The sequence below is a fragment of the Silene latifolia genome, chromosome Y (assembly GCF_048544455.1).
Source record: "Silene latifolia isolate original U9 population chromosome Y, ASM4854445v1, whole genome shotgun sequence".
Lineage (NCBI taxonomy): Eukaryota > Viridiplantae > Streptophyta > Magnoliopsida > Caryophyllales > Caryophyllaceae > Silene > Silene latifolia.
In genome coordinates this window covers 134516120-134534105 of record NC_133538.1, presented here as the reverse complement: position 1 = coordinate 134534105, position 17986 = coordinate 134516120, and the positions used below count along the sequence as shown (strand labels likewise).

The 17986-nt window shown below is 42.3% G+C and overlaps 1 protein-coding gene across 1 annotated transcript; it reads left to right on the top strand.

Annotated features, from left to right (window-relative positions):
* The first annotated feature begins 3801 nt into the window (after positions 1–3801).
* On the top strand, positions 3802–5478 carry LOC141626305 (uncharacterized). Its single transcript, XM_074440193.1, has 6 exons — positions 3802–3903; positions 4029–4152; positions 4250–4379; positions 4473–4633; positions 4735–4851; positions 4954–5478. The coding sequence occupies exons 1-4, from the start codon at positions 3878–3880 to the stop codon at positions 4580–4582; spliced, it is 390 nt and encodes a 129-aa protein (XP_074296294.1). The 5' UTR covers positions 3802–3877; the 3' UTR covers positions 4583–4633; positions 4735–4851; positions 4954–5478.
* Positions 5479–17986: the final 12508 nt, after the last annotated feature.

Here is a 17986-nt window from a genome sequence, read left to right as displayed (position 1 = left end):
GATTAAAATGAAGAGATCTGAACGTAGTTGGATGTACGAAGAAAGAGTAGATAAGAAGAAACGTCCTATCGCTAGATTTGTAAAGGGAGTTCGTGGATTTATTGAATTTGCTAGATGTCAAGATTCATATGATTTGGAACAACATAAACTTAGGTGTCCTTGTACTAAATGTAAAAACTTAAAATATTTATTTGACATTGAAGTAGAAGAGCATCTTGTTACAAATGGTTTTTTTCCAAACTACTACAATTGGATCTCCCATGGAGAAAAATATTATCCCGAAGAACCTCAAATCCAACAAAATGAGAACCCATATAGAGAAATGGTACTTGATGCCTTTCAGTCTAATGATTTCATTAATGACGACCGTGTACCAATGATTGATGAAGAACAACCAAACCCAAGAGCAAAAGCCTTTTTTGACATGCTAAGTGCTTCCGAAAAACCTTATATGAGGGGAGTAGAATGACATTGTTACAAGTTGCATCCAGGATAGTTTCTTTAAAATGTGAGTATAATATGCCATTTAAAGCCGTTGATAGTATTGCTACGTTGGTTGAGGATGTTATACCCGATAATAATGTTATGACCCGAAATTTCTATAATACCAAGAAAGTGGTCAAAGGTCTTCAACTTCCACATGAAAAGATTGATGCATGTCCTAAAGGATGTATGCTTTTTTGGAAAGATGATGCTTTGCTTGACAAATGTAAGAAATGTCAAAGGGATAGATATGAGACAAGTGAAGGAAATATTGTTTTGAAGGGGAAGAAGGGTAATAAAAGGAGTGGAAAGAGAAAGAAACCAATATCAAAAAACACATTAATTTATTTTCCATTAGCTCCTAGACTTCAAAGAATGAATGCCACGAAAAATCTTGCCAACCAAATGAGATGGCACAAAGAAAATCCTCGTACACCAGGAAAGATGTGTCATCCGAGTGAAGGGGAGGAGTGGAAGCGTTTTGATAGGTTATATCCCGATTTTGCCGAGGAACCTCGCAATGTGAGACTTGGCTTGTGTACGGATGGGTTTGACCCTTTTGGTCAGTTTGGTAGAAACTACTCGTGTTGGCCCGTAATGACCACGCCGTACAACTTACCTCCTTGGCTTTGTCCGAAAGACAATTTATTTTCCTCTCTTTACTTATTCCCGGTCCCGATAACCCAAAAAAACCATCTGGATGTTTATTTACAACCGTTGGTGGAGGAACTGAAGTATTTGTGGGAAGTTGGTGTAGAAACATTTGATGTGTCGAAGAAGCAAAATTTCCAACTAAGAGCTTCATTGTTATGGACTATAAATGATTTTCCCGCATATGGTATGCTATCAGGATGGGCAACCGCCGGGCGAAAGGCATGTCCTTATTGCATGGATAGGAGTAAAGCATTTTATCTTCCTAATTCCAAAAAATTAGTTGGTTTGATTGTCATAGATGTTTCTTACCGGATGGACATATTCATAGAGAGAACAAGAAATCTTTCTTAAAAGGTAAGGAGGTGCGTGACAATGCTCCTGGTTCGACTCCAAGGGGATGAGATATGGGAGGTCATGTACGTGATTTGCCAACAACTGTCGATGGGATCAAGAAGAGTTTAAAGAGTTGAAAAAGAAAAAAATGGTTGGTTTAAAAGAAGTATTTTTGGGAGCTTCCCTCTTTGGAAAACAATGTTGATCAGACACAATTTGGATGTGATGCACATAGAGAAGATCTTCTTTGAGTTACTTATTCATACGATTATGGATGTAAAAGGAAAGACACGTGATGATATTAATTCAAGAATAGAATTGAAGAAATTTTGTGATCGTCCTAAACTTCATATTCGTAAGGATGGGGCTAAACCAAAAGCCATATTTACTCTTGACAAAGCTCAAAGAAAGGTATTGTGCGATTGGATAGGAAACTTGAAGTTTCCCGATGGATATGCATCCGATTTGAGCCGTTGTGTTGATTTGAAGGAACTGAAGTTGAAAGGGTTGAAAAGTCATGATTGTCATGTTTTCATGGAGCGCTTATTACCCGTGGCTTTTAAAAATTTACTCCCGACTACAATTTGGAATGCAGTTACAAAAATAAGTCAATTTTTTAGAGATTTATGTTCCTCCACGATATCAGTTGAGGACATGAGTCGTTTAGAAGACCAAATACCAGAAATTTTGTGTAAACTTGAGATGATATTTCCGCCTTCTTTTTTCAATTCGATGGAGCATCTACCTATCCATTTGCCATATGAAGCTAAAGTTGGTGGACCCGTCCAATATAGGTGGATGTATCCTTTCGAAAGGTTTCTTAATCATGTGAAGAAAAAAATTGGTAATAAAGCTCGTGTGGAAGGTTCTATATGCAATGCCTACCTAACGGAAGAGATTGCCAATTTTTGCTCTCTTTATTTTGAAAAACATATTGAGACCAAAGCAAAATACTTGAATATTGATGAAGCGGATGAACTAGACACAAGTATACCCAAGTGTTTCCAAATGCAGGATGAAATAGGGTGCTCATCAGTTGGGGGAACAAGATTTCTGGATGACAAGGAGTATAACCGTGCCCACCTTTATGTGCTATCTAATTGTGAGGTTTTGGAGCCATATGAAGCTCAATTTGTGACAGATTTCATTAAAGATCACCCTAATGTGAACAGAGAGGATGTTTGGCATAAGCATGAGGATCAATTTCCAGCCTGGTTTCGGAAGCATGTATGTAAGCTAAATATTCAAGATGATTTGATAAGAAGCTTGGCTTTGGGTCCTTCTCGAAAGGTTGTGACGTGGAATCGATATTCAATTAATGGGTTTAAGTTTCAAACATTTGACTATGGCAAAAGTAAGGCTAAATGCAACTACGGCGTTACTATTTCTTCTCTTGATGGCAATGATTATTATGGCATATTAGAGGATATCTTTGAGTTGTGCTACAATGGCCGGGATAGGAGTTATAAAACCATCTTATTCAAGATTCAATGGAGGGATAATTCCGTAGCTGGAACGAGAGTCCATGATCGTTACAAACTCGTGGAAGTGAATCATACTCGAACCTACTCTCAATATGACCCATTTATACTTGCACAACAAGCTCATCAAGTTTATTTTGCATCTCTTCCGAGCACAAGCAATGATAGACAACAAAAGCAATGGTGGGCCGTTTTTAAAACAAAGGCACGATCGTGAAGTTGATACATCTTTTTTCCAAGAAGAAGTTGTATCAGAAACAGTTTTGTCCCCGATTGATCATGATGAAATTATTTATGCAAATGAGATAGAAGCGGAGGAGGAGTTAGAAGAGGAAGAAGAAGAGAATGATAAGGAGAGGGATGGGATAGAAGAGGGGGAAGAAGAAGAAGAAGAGGAGGAGGAAGAGGAAGAAGAAGAAGAAGAAGAAGAAGAAGAAGAAGAAGAAGAAGAAGAAGAAGAAGAAGAAGAAGAAGAAGAAGAAGAAGAAGAAGAAGAAGAAGAAGAAGAAGAAGAAGAAGAAGAAGAAGAAGAAGAAGAAGAAGAAGAAGAAGAAGAAGAAGAAGAAGAAGAAGAAGAAGAAGAAGAAGAAGAAGAAGAAGATGAGGATGATGATGATGATGAGTAAGAGAAGGTATTAAAAGTATACATATCAAAATTTGGAAACAATTATTAGCGTTTTATTTTGTCTTTTATACTTGTTTATTAGGTTTTATTTTTTTGTATCTTATAATAATTATCTTGTAATATTTGCTAACACTTTTTATTCAATTGTAGTACACATGGCTCCTGGAGGAAGTAGGCGGCGCGGAGGCTATAGTGAGGGAGGTAGTAGCTCCCAGAGCGGGAGGAGGACGTTGACCGTTCTACTACGGAGGTGAGTGAGGAGGAGGAGGAGGTTGCTATACCCCGACATACTGACAACAGGATGATCCTTGATCCGAATGGTCTTTGGTAATTTTTTATTCATTCTATTTTGTAATTTTTTTATTTAGTAATAAATGACTTTTTTTAGACATATGTTAATTATACATTATTTTTTTCCTATATAATTATGTTTTTAACATGTTTGATTTCAGGTTTAGAAGTCAAACAGTTGTTCGTGGTGTGACTAATAGCACCCAAGAGAACATGACACACGGCGTTACTTGTTGGAGTAACGCTAGTGATGAAGATAAGGAGATGTGGTTCAACAACTTCCGGGTATCTATTTATAAAATATATATTATTAAATATAATTTATTTATTCTTTTTACCTTATTATTAATTTGTTTCTCATCTATGTGTTTACTTTTTGTAGCGTGTGTTCTATTGGCCAACCAACCTTGAGCGCCTAGTTTGGCAAAGGTATAATGACATTGGCAAGAAGAGGCTAAGGGACAACATGTATAAGGTGTCTAAGAGGAAGAAGGCGCCATCTTTCATGAAAGGTATTTAGTTTCTTTTAATACCCGTAATTAGTTAAAATTCATTACATATTTTGAAAATATATTAATTAATAATTGTTATTTTATTGATTACAGGTTCGTCATATGAGGAATATACCAAGTACCGGAACAGTCCTGAGTTCAAGGAAGCATCGGCCCGGAACAAGATCAACAGGAAAGGAGGAGATAAGGATGCGGAAGTATAGCCTACTCATTATGGAGGGTCTCAATCTTTTCATGATCGTGTGGTGTTAGATGTAAGTTATTTGTCTTAGCTTTTAATTTAATAGTCTTCTAATTTAATTAGTCTCATTAATTATCATGTTTGAGTAACAATTTCCTTGTTTTTTTTCCTAAGACCAAGAAGAATAAGGGTAAGGTACCCACGATTGTTGATCTCTTTGTTGACACTCACGCAAAGAAGACAAGCAAGGGCAAGTTGATCTTCGCGAAGGAAAAAGATCAACAGTTATATGTAAGTGTCAAAAAATAAAAATTTCTTAGCTTTTTAAAGTATATGTTTTATCAATTTTTAGATAAGTAACCTCTAACCATTAATGTTTTATCAATTTTTTAGGAACAATTCCTTGTCCGTAGGAAGAACAACCCGGAAATTGATGACAATGAGCTATGGTTTGATCTTGTTGAGGGGTTCCAAAGAGGAGATGTGTATGGAGCCGGGTCGGCAAAGGAGATTTTCTACCCTCCTACAAGAAGAAGAGGGTCAATTTCCTCCCAACAACAACCTTATACCCCAAGTGTCGTGAGTGTGCTCCAAGCTCAATTAGCCGCCAGGGAGAGGCAGGATGCCGAGAGGGAGAGGCGGGATGCCGAGAGAGATGCTGAAATTCGGAGGATGAAGGAGGAAATGGAACGGATGAACTCCTTCTTCGCCAATTGCAACACTGGGTGGCGCCCGCAACCAAAGGATCCTAGAGATCCTAATCATGGAGGTGGTAGTGGAGCGGGAGCAAGTTTCCCTGTTATGTAGTTTTTTAGAAAACATGTTATTCCCGGATAATGTTAGATGACCAAAACTCGTAGAACTCGTAGTTGTGTGTATGGAACATGATTTTCTTTATCAAGTTTGGTTGTGTTGGCTTCCCATGTGTTCTCTGCTGGAAATGTTGGTTTATTTGCAGGTTTTTACGTATTTGGCTAGGTCAAAAACGATTTTTACGCTAAAAAAAATGTAAATTTGGCGACGGATACTGGGCATTTGGCGACGGGAAACCGTCGCTAAGTCTCTGATCATGAATTAATTTTATGGGCATTGGCGACGGGGAACAGTGGTTTTGGCGACCAAAAGTTGTCGCCAAAATGGCGACCAACATCTGTCGCCAAAATGGCGACCAAAATCCGTCGCCTTTTTAAAAAATATGGAGATGACGTGGATTTTAGGAAAGCGACTAATAGCAGTCGCCTTTTTAGCGACTCATGACAGTCGCCAATTTGGCGACGAATTTTGGTCGCCCGATTTAAAAAAATTCAGTCGCCAAAATTGGCGACGAACGCCTGTCGCCAAAAGCGACCAAACCCAGCTACGAAGTGCGGGCGACGGGTCTTAGTCGCTTTATTCTTAATGGCGACTGTTCTCAGTCGCCTTATATGGTCGCCAATTACCTTATTTGTTGTAGTGATTGACTATTTTGGTTGTGATTAATATGTTCAATGGATTTTTATGGAGTAATTTGGATTTTTGCTTTTGTTGTAGTTAATTTTAATCTTAAATAAAATTATTGCTGTTATCTATAATGAAGAAAACAAAATGATTTGATCCATTCCAAATGCGAACCAAACAACAAGAATGACATTTGGAATCCATTACAAGATCAAACCAAACAAATATTAAAAAGTATGGGGTTCTAACTCCATACCTCCTTGGTATTAGAATCCATCCATTCCATTCCAATTGTTTGAACCAAACGGCCCCTAAGTGGTAGCTCGTCTTCTTCCTCTATTTCAACAGCGACATGTAATTACTCAGTTCTGGCAGCATTGCATATTTCTTGGACTTTGCAAAATCCGGGAAGAAAGTTTCTTACTTGCAAATACTATAATCCCGAGACTAAAATGCGTGGATTCAATTACTTCAAGTGGGTTGATGAACCAATGACTGAGTGGCAGAGGAAGGTTATAAACAAGTTAGTGAATGAGAAAAAGAGCATGGATATCGAGATTACACAAGTGAGAAGTATACTATATCAACTTGAAGAATCAAAGCGGGGAAATGACAGTGAAATATTGAAGGCAAAAGAAAAATGCAAGAAGTTAACCATGGATATCATAGAACTCAAAAATAATAAGGCATGGCTTAAGTTAATTGTCAAATTTCTTCTTCTAATTGTTATTTATCTAGTTTATTATGTATGGTGGTAGTTTGTACTCTTTATGTATAAACTTGTAATCCTTTAAATTAATGGAAATAAGCAAGATTTTCTAAGAAACATATTGTAATTAACTGGCATATACCAAATGATGCTTTATTTCTTGGCGGTAAAATCAAACACAATGAAATATAAAATAAAACGGTTATACCCAAACCGTTGTTCAGGATGTATACAGTTATAACGGTTCAGGCCGTTGTTATGTATATTGTGGACAGCGGGCCGCCCACGGGGGCGCTTGGCGAAGGGGCTCGAAAACAAGCGTTTGCATTTTGTATGGAGTCGCCACCAATTTTTATGGGAAATTGGAACCGTTCGAGTACCTCGTGTCATGTCAAGACACAAAGTAGTGACATGAACACTAAGCAATCGTTACCCTTAGCATTCTATGTCTAGAATGACTCTCGTGGATGCCAATGAACACGGGTGCTCACGGAGATCTGGAGTAAGGGGTGAGGGTACGTATTAGGAAGCTCTTTTGATCGAACACCTAATCCCGCCCGCCTCGATAGCGGCCTCTACTAATGATTAGGGAAGTTATTCGTACTTGATATATCGTCGGCTATATGCATGAAATGCAACATCCATTGTTTAAATCCTAGCATGTGAGAATTAACTAAGTCGGTGAACAATTAGTTAGACATACAATTTGGTCGAAGTAGGATTTAATGTTCAATTACATATGAAAACATACAAGAAATAGGATAAATACAATAACGATAAATTACAATAATGAAAATTACAATAATTACATTGGATTAGGCGATTTATGTCGAAAATACCGCTAAAACGGATGATTTGATAAAAAAAGAATAAAAGAATAAAAGGATAAAACACGACAGATCAGAAGGTGATAATACGAATAATAGTTAGTTTATACATAATCTAAACAAACTAGGTCAAGGCGTAAACGGAATTCGGGACGAAATCACCCTGAACAGTGCAGCGGACATCATGCGCCCTTTGGAAGAGGCGCAGCAGTTGCTGCGTCTGTTCCAAGGGTGAGTTCTGGCTGTGAAACCGGAACCGCAAATCGTTAATATTAATTGGTAAATTAATGGATTGATTATGATTTTTGACTCGGATGAAAGTGATTAATGGATTGTTTTACATATGAATATGTCATAAAACAGCAAAACATGGATGAGACGGAATTAAACGGATTAAGTATGTGAAGGGTCGATGTTAATTAATGAACAAACTAACAAACGATTAACTGATTAAACTAAACATGATGAATTGAGGACGAATTAGTGATGAACAATAAATAAACAGATGCAAATTTATCAACAACGAATTCCAGAAACTCAATATGAACGAATTGAATCTCTAAAACTCGAATTGAATATAATGACGAAAACCCGCAAATATGAATTATAAGGGATTTAAGTCGGACTTGATGACTAATTAAGCATGAGTGATGAATTATATACAATATACATATGATTTATAAATTACCGTGATGAAGAATTAAAGAACAAAACAAAAGGAACAATTTTGATACGAATTGCGGAGGACGGAGGAAGAAGAAAAGAAGCGAGAATCTGGCGGCCTCACGAAGAGGCGCGGCAGGTGCTGCGCTCCTTCAAAGAGGCACAGCGATTCTTGCGTCTTTTCTCGACGTCCGTCTCTGCGGAAATCCGCAAAAACAGGTTTTAAAGATGGTTTTTAGAAATCGATTTTAATGGTGTTTCCGACATAAATCTTACAATTGTTGATACGATAAGTAAAATACAATAAATAAAAGAGGAATTATACACCCTCAGACTTACATGTTGACGAAACGAGAAGGACTAAGAAGATCGATTAGTGATGCTCGACGCGAACGTAAGGAAAGAGTGCCCTCGTGAGAGGAAAACGATTTAACAAGATTGATTAATTAGATTGATTGAGTGTAGTGGTCAAATTGGTCGGTCATGCAACGGAGAGGCTGGTACCCGGAAAGATCCGAGCTTACGTGGTCGGAAGTCCAAGCACGTAGGCGCCAATTAGTAAGAACGAAGTCTAGAATGCAAAGGGAGAAGAGAAGGGCGGACACTCGCGTGAGAAATATGAGGAACGAAAGCTCCTATTTATACTAATCACGTGAAGGAATAGGGTTTCGGAGACTCTTTGGAAGTGAATCTCGGAAAGATATGAAAAAGATACGTAAATCATGCAAAGAAGGGCCTGGGAAGAGGCGCAGCAGCCACTGCGTCTCTTGGAAGAGGCGCAGCACCTGCTGCGTCTATTCCCAGGAGGTTTCCTCCTGTTTAAGAAAGATTTCCGTGTTTAAGTTATGGTAGGACGGATTTAATTCGATTATCTTTTGAATATTACGGGATATTGTTTGCCAAAAGATAAAATTTGATAAATATGGAATAGAAATATCCTAAACATTCCGAACATTCTCGACTCGGGATTTAACAAACTATCGAAAAAATGGAGACGGTTTTTGACCCGGACTCCGAATGTACTCTAATTACTGCCAAAACGACCGTATCGGCACGTAGATGACAACTAAGAGGTTGACATTTAATATTTGAGCAATCACTTGACGATAATCTTACGAACTGTCGCTAATCGTTCCGCGAATCAAACATGCGGCCCAATCATCACCGGGTGGTTTGCGAGGGTGCGAAACGAGGTGTCTCTGAGCCCCCACTTTGACCGAGGCTTGGACAAGGCGAAAGTCAAAGTATAGCCATCAGGTCAATCGAAGATTACAACTTGATGACTATGGCGACGCGAGGCGGCTCAAGGGGTCTGAGCCAAGGACCTATCGTCGGGAACATTTTAGAGTCTGTCGACTATCGGGGAGGGTCGTTTAAAGTCCATTAGACTACGTAAGGAAGCTCGCCAGCCATAAGAAGAGACCATACCCGAGACTTAATCGAACTTCGGGGAAACAAGAAATATTGAAAGCGCAGGACGTTGGTAAAACTGCTGTGTGGAATCCGCTTGCGTCGGTCTCAAGCGAACTCTTCTTTGGAGAACATATCGACGACTAGGAACATCTTGATCGTCGTAGGGGAACCTTGAGCGAGCAGTACTGCAAAATACTACTGCGCCGGATAAAATGGTTTGACGACTAGGAACATCTTGATCGTCATGACAGAAAGTCTTGAGTGAGCAGTACTGCAAAATACTACTGCGCCGGATAAAATGGTTGAGCAATATCACAAAATCTTTGCTGTGCGGATAAAATGAATTTGGACAATACTGCGAAATACTGTCGCACTGGATGAAATGCGGGTCGGAACGAAAGGAAATCGTCGAAACGGACCAAAGTGATAAAATGTCATTGAGGAAGAGGCGCACCAAAGATGGGCCCACGAATAACGAACTCACAACGGATTTTTGAAAATCCATATGGAGGGAAACAAAGGAAGAGGCGCAGCAAAGAGCTGCGTCCCTTGGAAGAGGCGCAAGACTGCCGCGTCTTTGCGTACTGTTCCCCAATTTGGCAATTCTGCGTAAAAACGCGAAAGTCAGAAGGTTTATGTTCATTTTATTCGAAACATAAATCACTCAATTCTCTCTCAAATCTTCACCATTTTCGTCGAGGTTGGATTCAAAAGCTTGCTTGGAATATGACTAATCGAGGTATGTGCTTTAATCTGGCGTTAATCTTCCACATTTGTCGAATTTTGAGCCGCGAACATTAGGGTTTTCGACCCTTTTGATCGAAAATTTGGGGCTTTTTCCCCAAATGGATTCGTCATGCCAAATTGATACTAGAAATGAGTAGTAGGCAATGTTAGGAACATAACCACGTATTTACTTCGAATTTTCATCAAGTTTTGAGCCCTTGAGCGAATTTTGAGACGGTTTCACAGCTAGATCATAAATTGCTTCGAAAATGGCCTTAGGATTGCCCATTGGTGATGAAATTTGATATTTGGGACCCTTGGATGATGGGTAAACTTTCTACCATCTCGGAAGCTTGGTTTGTGACAACTTTTGCAGGACACCTTTTAGGGCATAATCGCCGTTATAGCGAAATGCTGCCGAATTTTCGACTCGAACCCGGAACTAGGCCTCGACTCGGACTTGACTTGACCCAATTCATCACATGAGTGATTGATTTGGTGGGAATATGGCGAAGGATGGCCAGAAAGGGGCGATTTCCGGGCCTTGAAGGCTCGAAATACTATTTAACAAAGGCTTGTCATCATGTGATGCGGCCTGGATTTACTTCAATCGTTGCAGGTGACGATGCTTCTACTTCCGGGAGAGATCCCATGGATGTAGATGCCGCTGTTGTTGAGGAGGCCTTGGAGCAGGCCTTCACCGCTGCGGTGATGGCTGCTGCAGAGGAGGTTCCCGAGGAGGAGGCCGCTGATGAGGAGGAGATTCCGAGACGGGCCCATCTCGGACGAGGGGGTCGTCAGCTGAGAGGAGCTCCCGCGTGGGCTGAGACCTGGGAGAGTAGGCACCTTGTGTGGGCTGCAGAGGGTCACTTGTCCTACAGGACGGTGAAGAGCTTGGTAAATAGGAATTCCCTAACTCATTACCTATTCCTTTCATTCTTTTGTTCAAATCTCTTTTAAATTTATTTCAAAACTAAAGATAGCCTTGTTTCAAATCATAATAGGAGGCCGGGAACATCCGGTCGTTCTCGGGGTATACGACAAATGATGGAGCATTACGAGCGGCTGTCGGTGGAGGAGAGGGCCATGATTGAGCGCGGAGCGTTTGGTCCTCTTGTTCAGGTCTGGAGGGATATCGTGAAGAGGAAGTTGCGGGCCAACCTTAGCCTGGTCCGCGCTTTCTTGGATCGATTCTGGGACACGACTTCCACGTTTCACCTGTCTTTTGGTGAGGTGGGGGTCACCTTGGAGGACTACGGCATGATTTACGTCCGCCGTGTGGGACCGAGGAGATGACGTGGCGGAGAGACGGCATGAGGGCGGATTCGGCCGAGGCGAGGAGGTTGATCGGTGGAACCTATCGCCGAAGGCCGTCGCGGTGCCGGGTTTGGTACCCAGTACCTATGTTCGAGATTACTTCGCGGGGAAGATCCCGGCATCGGTGGTGATCGATGGGAGGGAGACGGCTCCCCCTCCTTGTACAGCTGAGCAGAGGGCTCCTCTGTGGCTTTGGTGGTTCTTGTCTTCGATTTACCTCGGAGACAAGGGTGAGAGGCTGTCGACGAAGCTTCTTCCCTTTCTTTCTGACCTGAGTTCCCTAGGGCGTTGGGACCGGGTCATGCTGGTTTGCGGTCCTCATCCGCTTCATGAGGGCCATGGTTCGTCCGGAGTTGATGGAGAAGGGGACTTCTCCCGGCGCCTGTCGGACACAGGCTCTTGTTGGAGGTATGAACCTTCCTTTAGATCAACGTAATTCCTTTCCTTTATCAAAGATTGAAAGATCGTCATTGACTATTTTGTTTTATAGGCGTGGGTGTACTCCTACTTTCCGGGCCTCGCGCCCAAGAGGACGGAGCCGTTGGAGAAGGCCTATCCCGTGGTGAGGGATTGGGTGATGTGTCGGACGAAGAGCAAGCGTTCTTCTCACAACGTCTACCGGCGGGATGTGAACGCCCTTCACCGTGAAACGTGAGTATCCCATTTGTATTCATTCATATTTTTGTCCTTTGCTTTAAATTGATCATAGGAATGACCTTTGCCTTCATATTGTCGCAGTGGGTGCCCAGACCTTGGGCGGAGTATGCTGGAGCGCCTCCTTTTGTTGCTGAGGTCCTTCGACCTAGGAGCTCGAGTCGGCTGCTGTTGTGGACGTCGATGGGTCCTGTGTGGTATCTGGGCGAGCGTTTGGCTCGTCAGTGCTTTCGGGGCGCGTTGACGGTTCCCGTCGATCCTCCTAGGACGATGTTCAGGGAGCCTACTGAGGCTGAGAGGGAGGCGGACCTGGCTGGTGCCAGTGGCGACGACCTTCTTCTGCCTGGCGAGGATTACTCGGCGTTCCTTTACGGGAGGTTGGCGTACTGGCCGGTAGTGGTGAGTATCCTTTACTTTTCTTTGATTGACTTCGGGAATTACGACGAAAGATCGTCGATTAATGAGAGTTATTTGTCTTTTCAGGAGGTTGAGGCGGCGGGCATCGAGCCCCCAGAGTACCCCGAGACCCTTGAGTACACTGACGCGACCGGGAGGACGACGATCTCCGAGTTGCGTGACTTTGACGTAGCTGTGAGGGATGCTGGCCTAGATGACTGGCAGCATCTGATTCGGAGGGTGAGCCTTCATTTTGCATAGTTTTCGTGTAAGAACACATTTGATTGAATTTGTTTAATTTACTGAGAATTCTTTTGAAATGCAGGTCGCGCCATCTCGGTTTGTGGCACTATGGAGGGTGGCCAACCGGCTACGAGCTACGGCCATTGAGGCACTCGTCGGCGGTCGAGGTCGTCAGGTATGAACCTCGTTTGATTTCTTTTGATTTTTGATTTCCAATTTTGATTGAGTTGATTGACAGGAGCCAATTCGTTGCTGTTTGCAGGGTGACCGCGAGTCGGGACGAGAGTTGGCCCAGGCTCGGGAGGAGACGGCTCGCCTGTCTAGGGAGCTCGAGTTTCGGGATGCCGAGATCGCCGCTCTTATGGCGAGGGTTGCCGAGCTGGAGGGTGCCAATGAGCTTGTGTAGTTTTGTACATTTGATTTTGAAACATTTTTGGACTTGGTTTGGGCGCGAGCCCCGTTACTGGTCTTTTTGACTTGTTTGGGGCGAGCCCGATTGCTTTTGTACATTTGTACCTTGTTCGGGGCGCAAGCCCCCAGTTTGCTTGTACATTTGCTTTTTGTTGCATATACGACGGCCTGAGTGCCTTTGCTGCTGGGTTGTGTTGTTTGTACCTGCAGGTTAGTTCTTGAACAGGTTTGGTAGACAACGGTTTATGCCGTCATGCTGCCGGAATTTACATAGAAAAAATCACGCAACACATACATTTTATATACACGTAAGGCCTTTAATTAGTGCAAAATGAGACTCAAAAGGACTAAAATGCAAAAAAATTGTCGGAAATGACCGGACGGTAGGGAGGGCTACCCACTAAAAAAAGAAAAAAAGAGAAATCTATAAGTTAGAAAATGGAGAAATATAAATATTGAAATTTTATTAAAATGAAAATAAAGAGAAAAGAAAAAATGTCAAAAAGAAATGATTTAAAGTGTGCTGAAATGGCGGAAGTGTCGATGTCGCCTCGAAATTCGTGCCCGCGAATTTAGGAAACCTGAAGCATGGTAAATTTCTCGGATTTACCAAAATAAAATCCCGTAGGAATAGGAAATTATTCGTTATAGAATTAGGAAAGATCCAAACACGGAAATCACGAAGTGAGTCGGGAAGAGGCGCGACATGAGTGCGTCCCTTTGAAGAGGCGCAGCCCGGTGCGCGCTGTTCCCAAGCGGTCGATTCGACGGATTTTGGAAACAGCAATTGGTATAAATAGAAGCGTCGACGAAGCGTTAAATCATATAATTCTTCCGTCTCTTCTTCGTCGCCTCACATAAAATTCTCAATAAATTTTCAAGAGAAAATTATCATCATGAATACTTTGGAGATCCGCTTGAAGGAATGGACTAATGAGTTTTCGAACACGGAGAAGCATGATATGGGTGCTTATAACCTTGGGTCTTTGTTGAGCTTGAAACTCATTAAGGTTGTAAGACCGTTCTTGGATGCTTGCCTTGATTATTGGGATCCAAATTATCATGTTTTTGCGTTCCCGAGGTGATATTTGTCCTTTTCCTGGAGGAAATTGTTGCTATTGGCGGGTGGGACCCTGAACATTTACCTGCCATCCCTTCTCTCGCTCAAGGGTATAAGAGCAAGTTTAGAGATTTGCTTGGGTGACCCGGACTCGAGGTGGATCGTCTTGTTACTTCGAAAGGCGTGCGGATGTTGGATTTTATAGATCGATTCATCAACAGGCCGACCCTCTGTCTCTTATGTTGCTAGAAGGAGAGCATTTGGCTTCTGTTTGCTTCATGTATATGTCTTTCAGGGACATGTTGACGAAGAACTGCGAGGTGATCCCCGTCTATTGGGTCTTATTGAGCAAATGGAGCTGCGCAGGAGCCCAGCTTGTCTATGCTTAGGGGAGATTGTCTTGGGCTTGGACAATAGGAAATCCAACCACGATCTTCCATTTTTGGGGAGTCCCGTCATCCTACGGGTAAAAAGACACCTTTTTTTTTTCGTTTTTTTTTTTTTTTTTTTTTCTTTATTTTTTTTTTTCGTGTGTCTAATACCTGTTTTGGTAGGTTTGGCTTATGGAACGGCTCCGATTGCTCGAGCCCCCTGTTCATGCACTTTCCTATCATGCCCGTATGATTTCGATGAGGACGAGGTTGTACATGGTGGATTTCACTCAGTCCGTGACTATTGGAAGAACAAGTCAAGACCGATGATGGCCCTTTGATCGGGTGGGTTGTACCGTGGTGGCACCTCAAGTCATCCTTTGAGTGTCTTCTTTGGATCCTACTAGGTCCGTGCGCATTCCTGGATTGGAGTTTATGGTATGCATCTTTCCTGAGAGGTTGATGAGGCAAGTCGGGTTGAAGCAGATGATCCCTAGGCTTGACACTGTCCCGCAGACTGCTATGGCGTTGACTACCGAGAGCCGAAGAGAGTGGGCTATGAAATGGGCCCAAAGAAACATGTGGTTCCTGAGTTTCTCCGCCAATGCTTTGTGGGTGTCGGATTCCTATCTGAGGTGGAGAAAGGCTGCAACTTCGGAAGAGCGCGAAAGACTGAGGAAGCGTGAGCCCGTTGACTACAAAGTGCGCGAGGGAGAGAAAGAGAAAGAGAAGCATCTGACTGAAGGAGAAGAAGAAGCCGGCTTTCAAGTCATTCATCCTTCGAAGAAATCGAAGACTACTCCTGTCGCAGAGATGGTGGTTGGCAAGAACGGAAGAGTCAGGCCTCGAGAAAGACCGTTGGTGATTAGGTCTGAAGTGGTGCAAGAGCGCCCGGCTCGAGGTCGTGACAAGAAATATGACAAGAACGACAAGGGCAATGGAAAGATGGAGGAATAGCCCAAGTCTTATTATTATTATTTGATTATTATTATTATTGTTGTAATAAAGAGGAGGGATTTTTAGAATCCTAGCCTATCTATTTTTATTATTTGTCGTACTATTTTTATTAGAAAATGGATGAATGAAATAAAAAGGTTAAATGGTTATGAAACCGTTGGTATTTTCTATTATTATCCTTGTCGAATTTCAAATGCAATGCAAATGTCCTTCTATTTACATTTTAAATATAACGGTGGGTTGAATCCCGTGAAGGATTGCCTACGTATTCACTTAAAAAAAGCGAAATCAAACCCTTGCGCGTAGTTCGAGTAAATGTAAAAGAATAATTGTTCGAAGCAAGAGCTTGTAATGAACATAGAAAATAAGCATGAGCTTTTGCTTACTCTGGAGGTGCGAATTTAGTTTGTTTGATGATATGAGGATGGCAAGTTTGCCAAGATGCAAGAGCATAGTGACATTCAAATAGGCCAGGGGCCGTTTATTTAGTGCCACAAGAGCGACACGTGGGTTTACGCGAGGCGCGTTTTTGTTCTATCCTAGGCATAGTATCATTTCAGTTGGTCGAGATTTGTGGGGTTTGAAAACTCATTCCCATCTAGGTCTGTGATTCTAACCGCACCCCCTGGGAGTATAGATTTGACTAGATATGGTCCGGCCCAATTCGGCTTGAATTTTCCCCTCGGGTCGACAGGTAAAAGAGCTCTAACCGATTTGAGTACTAAGTCTCCTTCTTTGATGTTTCTTGGCCTAACTCTTTTGTTGAAAGCTCGTTTGATACGTGCTTGATATGTTTGGACATTATGTAAGGCACGTAGCCTACGCTCATCCAGGAGGATGAGTTCTTCGTATCTATCTTTCTTCCAATCGGCTTCCGGGATTTGACTCTCTAGTAGAATACGCAGGGATGGTATTTCTAGCTCAACTGGTTGTACGGCTTCCATGCCGTAGGTCAAATAGAAAGGAGTAGCCCCAGTGGGTGTCCTGACGGATGTTCGATACCCCCACAAAGCGAAGGGTATTTTGCTTGGCCAATCTCTATAATTGTCAGTCATTTTCTTGAGAATTGTGACGACATTCTTGTTAGCCGCCTCTACCGCACCGTTAGTCTGTGGTCTATAGGGCGATGAGTGATGATGCTTGATCTTGTACTTGGCTAGCAATTGTTCGGTTTCGGCTTGGAAGTGTGACCCATTATCGCTGATGATCTCATGTGGGCAACCATATCGACAGATGATGTTGTTCTGTATGAACTTTGCCACATTTTTGGCTGTAAGAGCGGTGTAGGAAGCCGCTTCTACCCACTTGGTGAAGTAGTCAATTGCTACTAGGATGAAACAAGACCTCTGTTCCGGCTGGGGTTATTTTCCCAATTATGTCAATTCCCCATGCAGAGAATGGCCAAGGAGATGTCATCGTATAGAGCAACGAAGGAGGGACATGTTGTACGTTCCCAAAGATTTGACAGTTGTGGCAATGCCTCACATATTTGATGCAATCGGATTCCATTGTGGTCCAATAGTACCCTAGACGTGTGATTTTCTTTGCCATCATAGGTCCGCTCATGTGAGGACCGCATTCTCCATCGTGGACTTCTTCCATCACCTTTCGTGCCTGTGAATGATCAAGGCAACGTAGGACTACACCAAGAGGTGTTCTTTTGTACAATTCTCCTTGCATTAAGATGTATTGGGAAGCTAGTAGGCGTATAGCTCGTTGTCCCCTTTTGTCCATATCTGGTGGATAGGTACCATTAAGCTTGAAATTCAGGATTGCTTGGAACCAGGGTTCTTGTGCGATTTCTTCTTCATCGGTAATTTGATGGACATACGCTGGCTCCGACCGTCGTTCGATACACAAAGGCATTTCCATCATGTAATCGGGCATGTTTATCAAAGATGCAAGTTTCGCAAGAGCGTCTGCAAATTGATTTTCTTCTCGAGGTAGGTGTAAGTAGGTTACGTGATCAAAGAATTGAGCCACTTGGTCTATTCTAGCCTGATAGGGTGCTAGGCTTTCACTTCGGATTTTCCAGGATCCTGTAACTTGGTTGATGATCAGTGACGAATCCCCGTGTACGTACTCGTAGGTTTTTGATGCCTAAGCTTACTGCCGCTTGTAGTCCAATGAGACAAGCTTCATACTCTGCAGCGTTGTTTGTCACCTCGAAGTCGAGTTTGACAGCGATCGGTGTATGCTCACCTTCAGGAGAAATGAGCAACACTCCTATCCCAAATCCTCT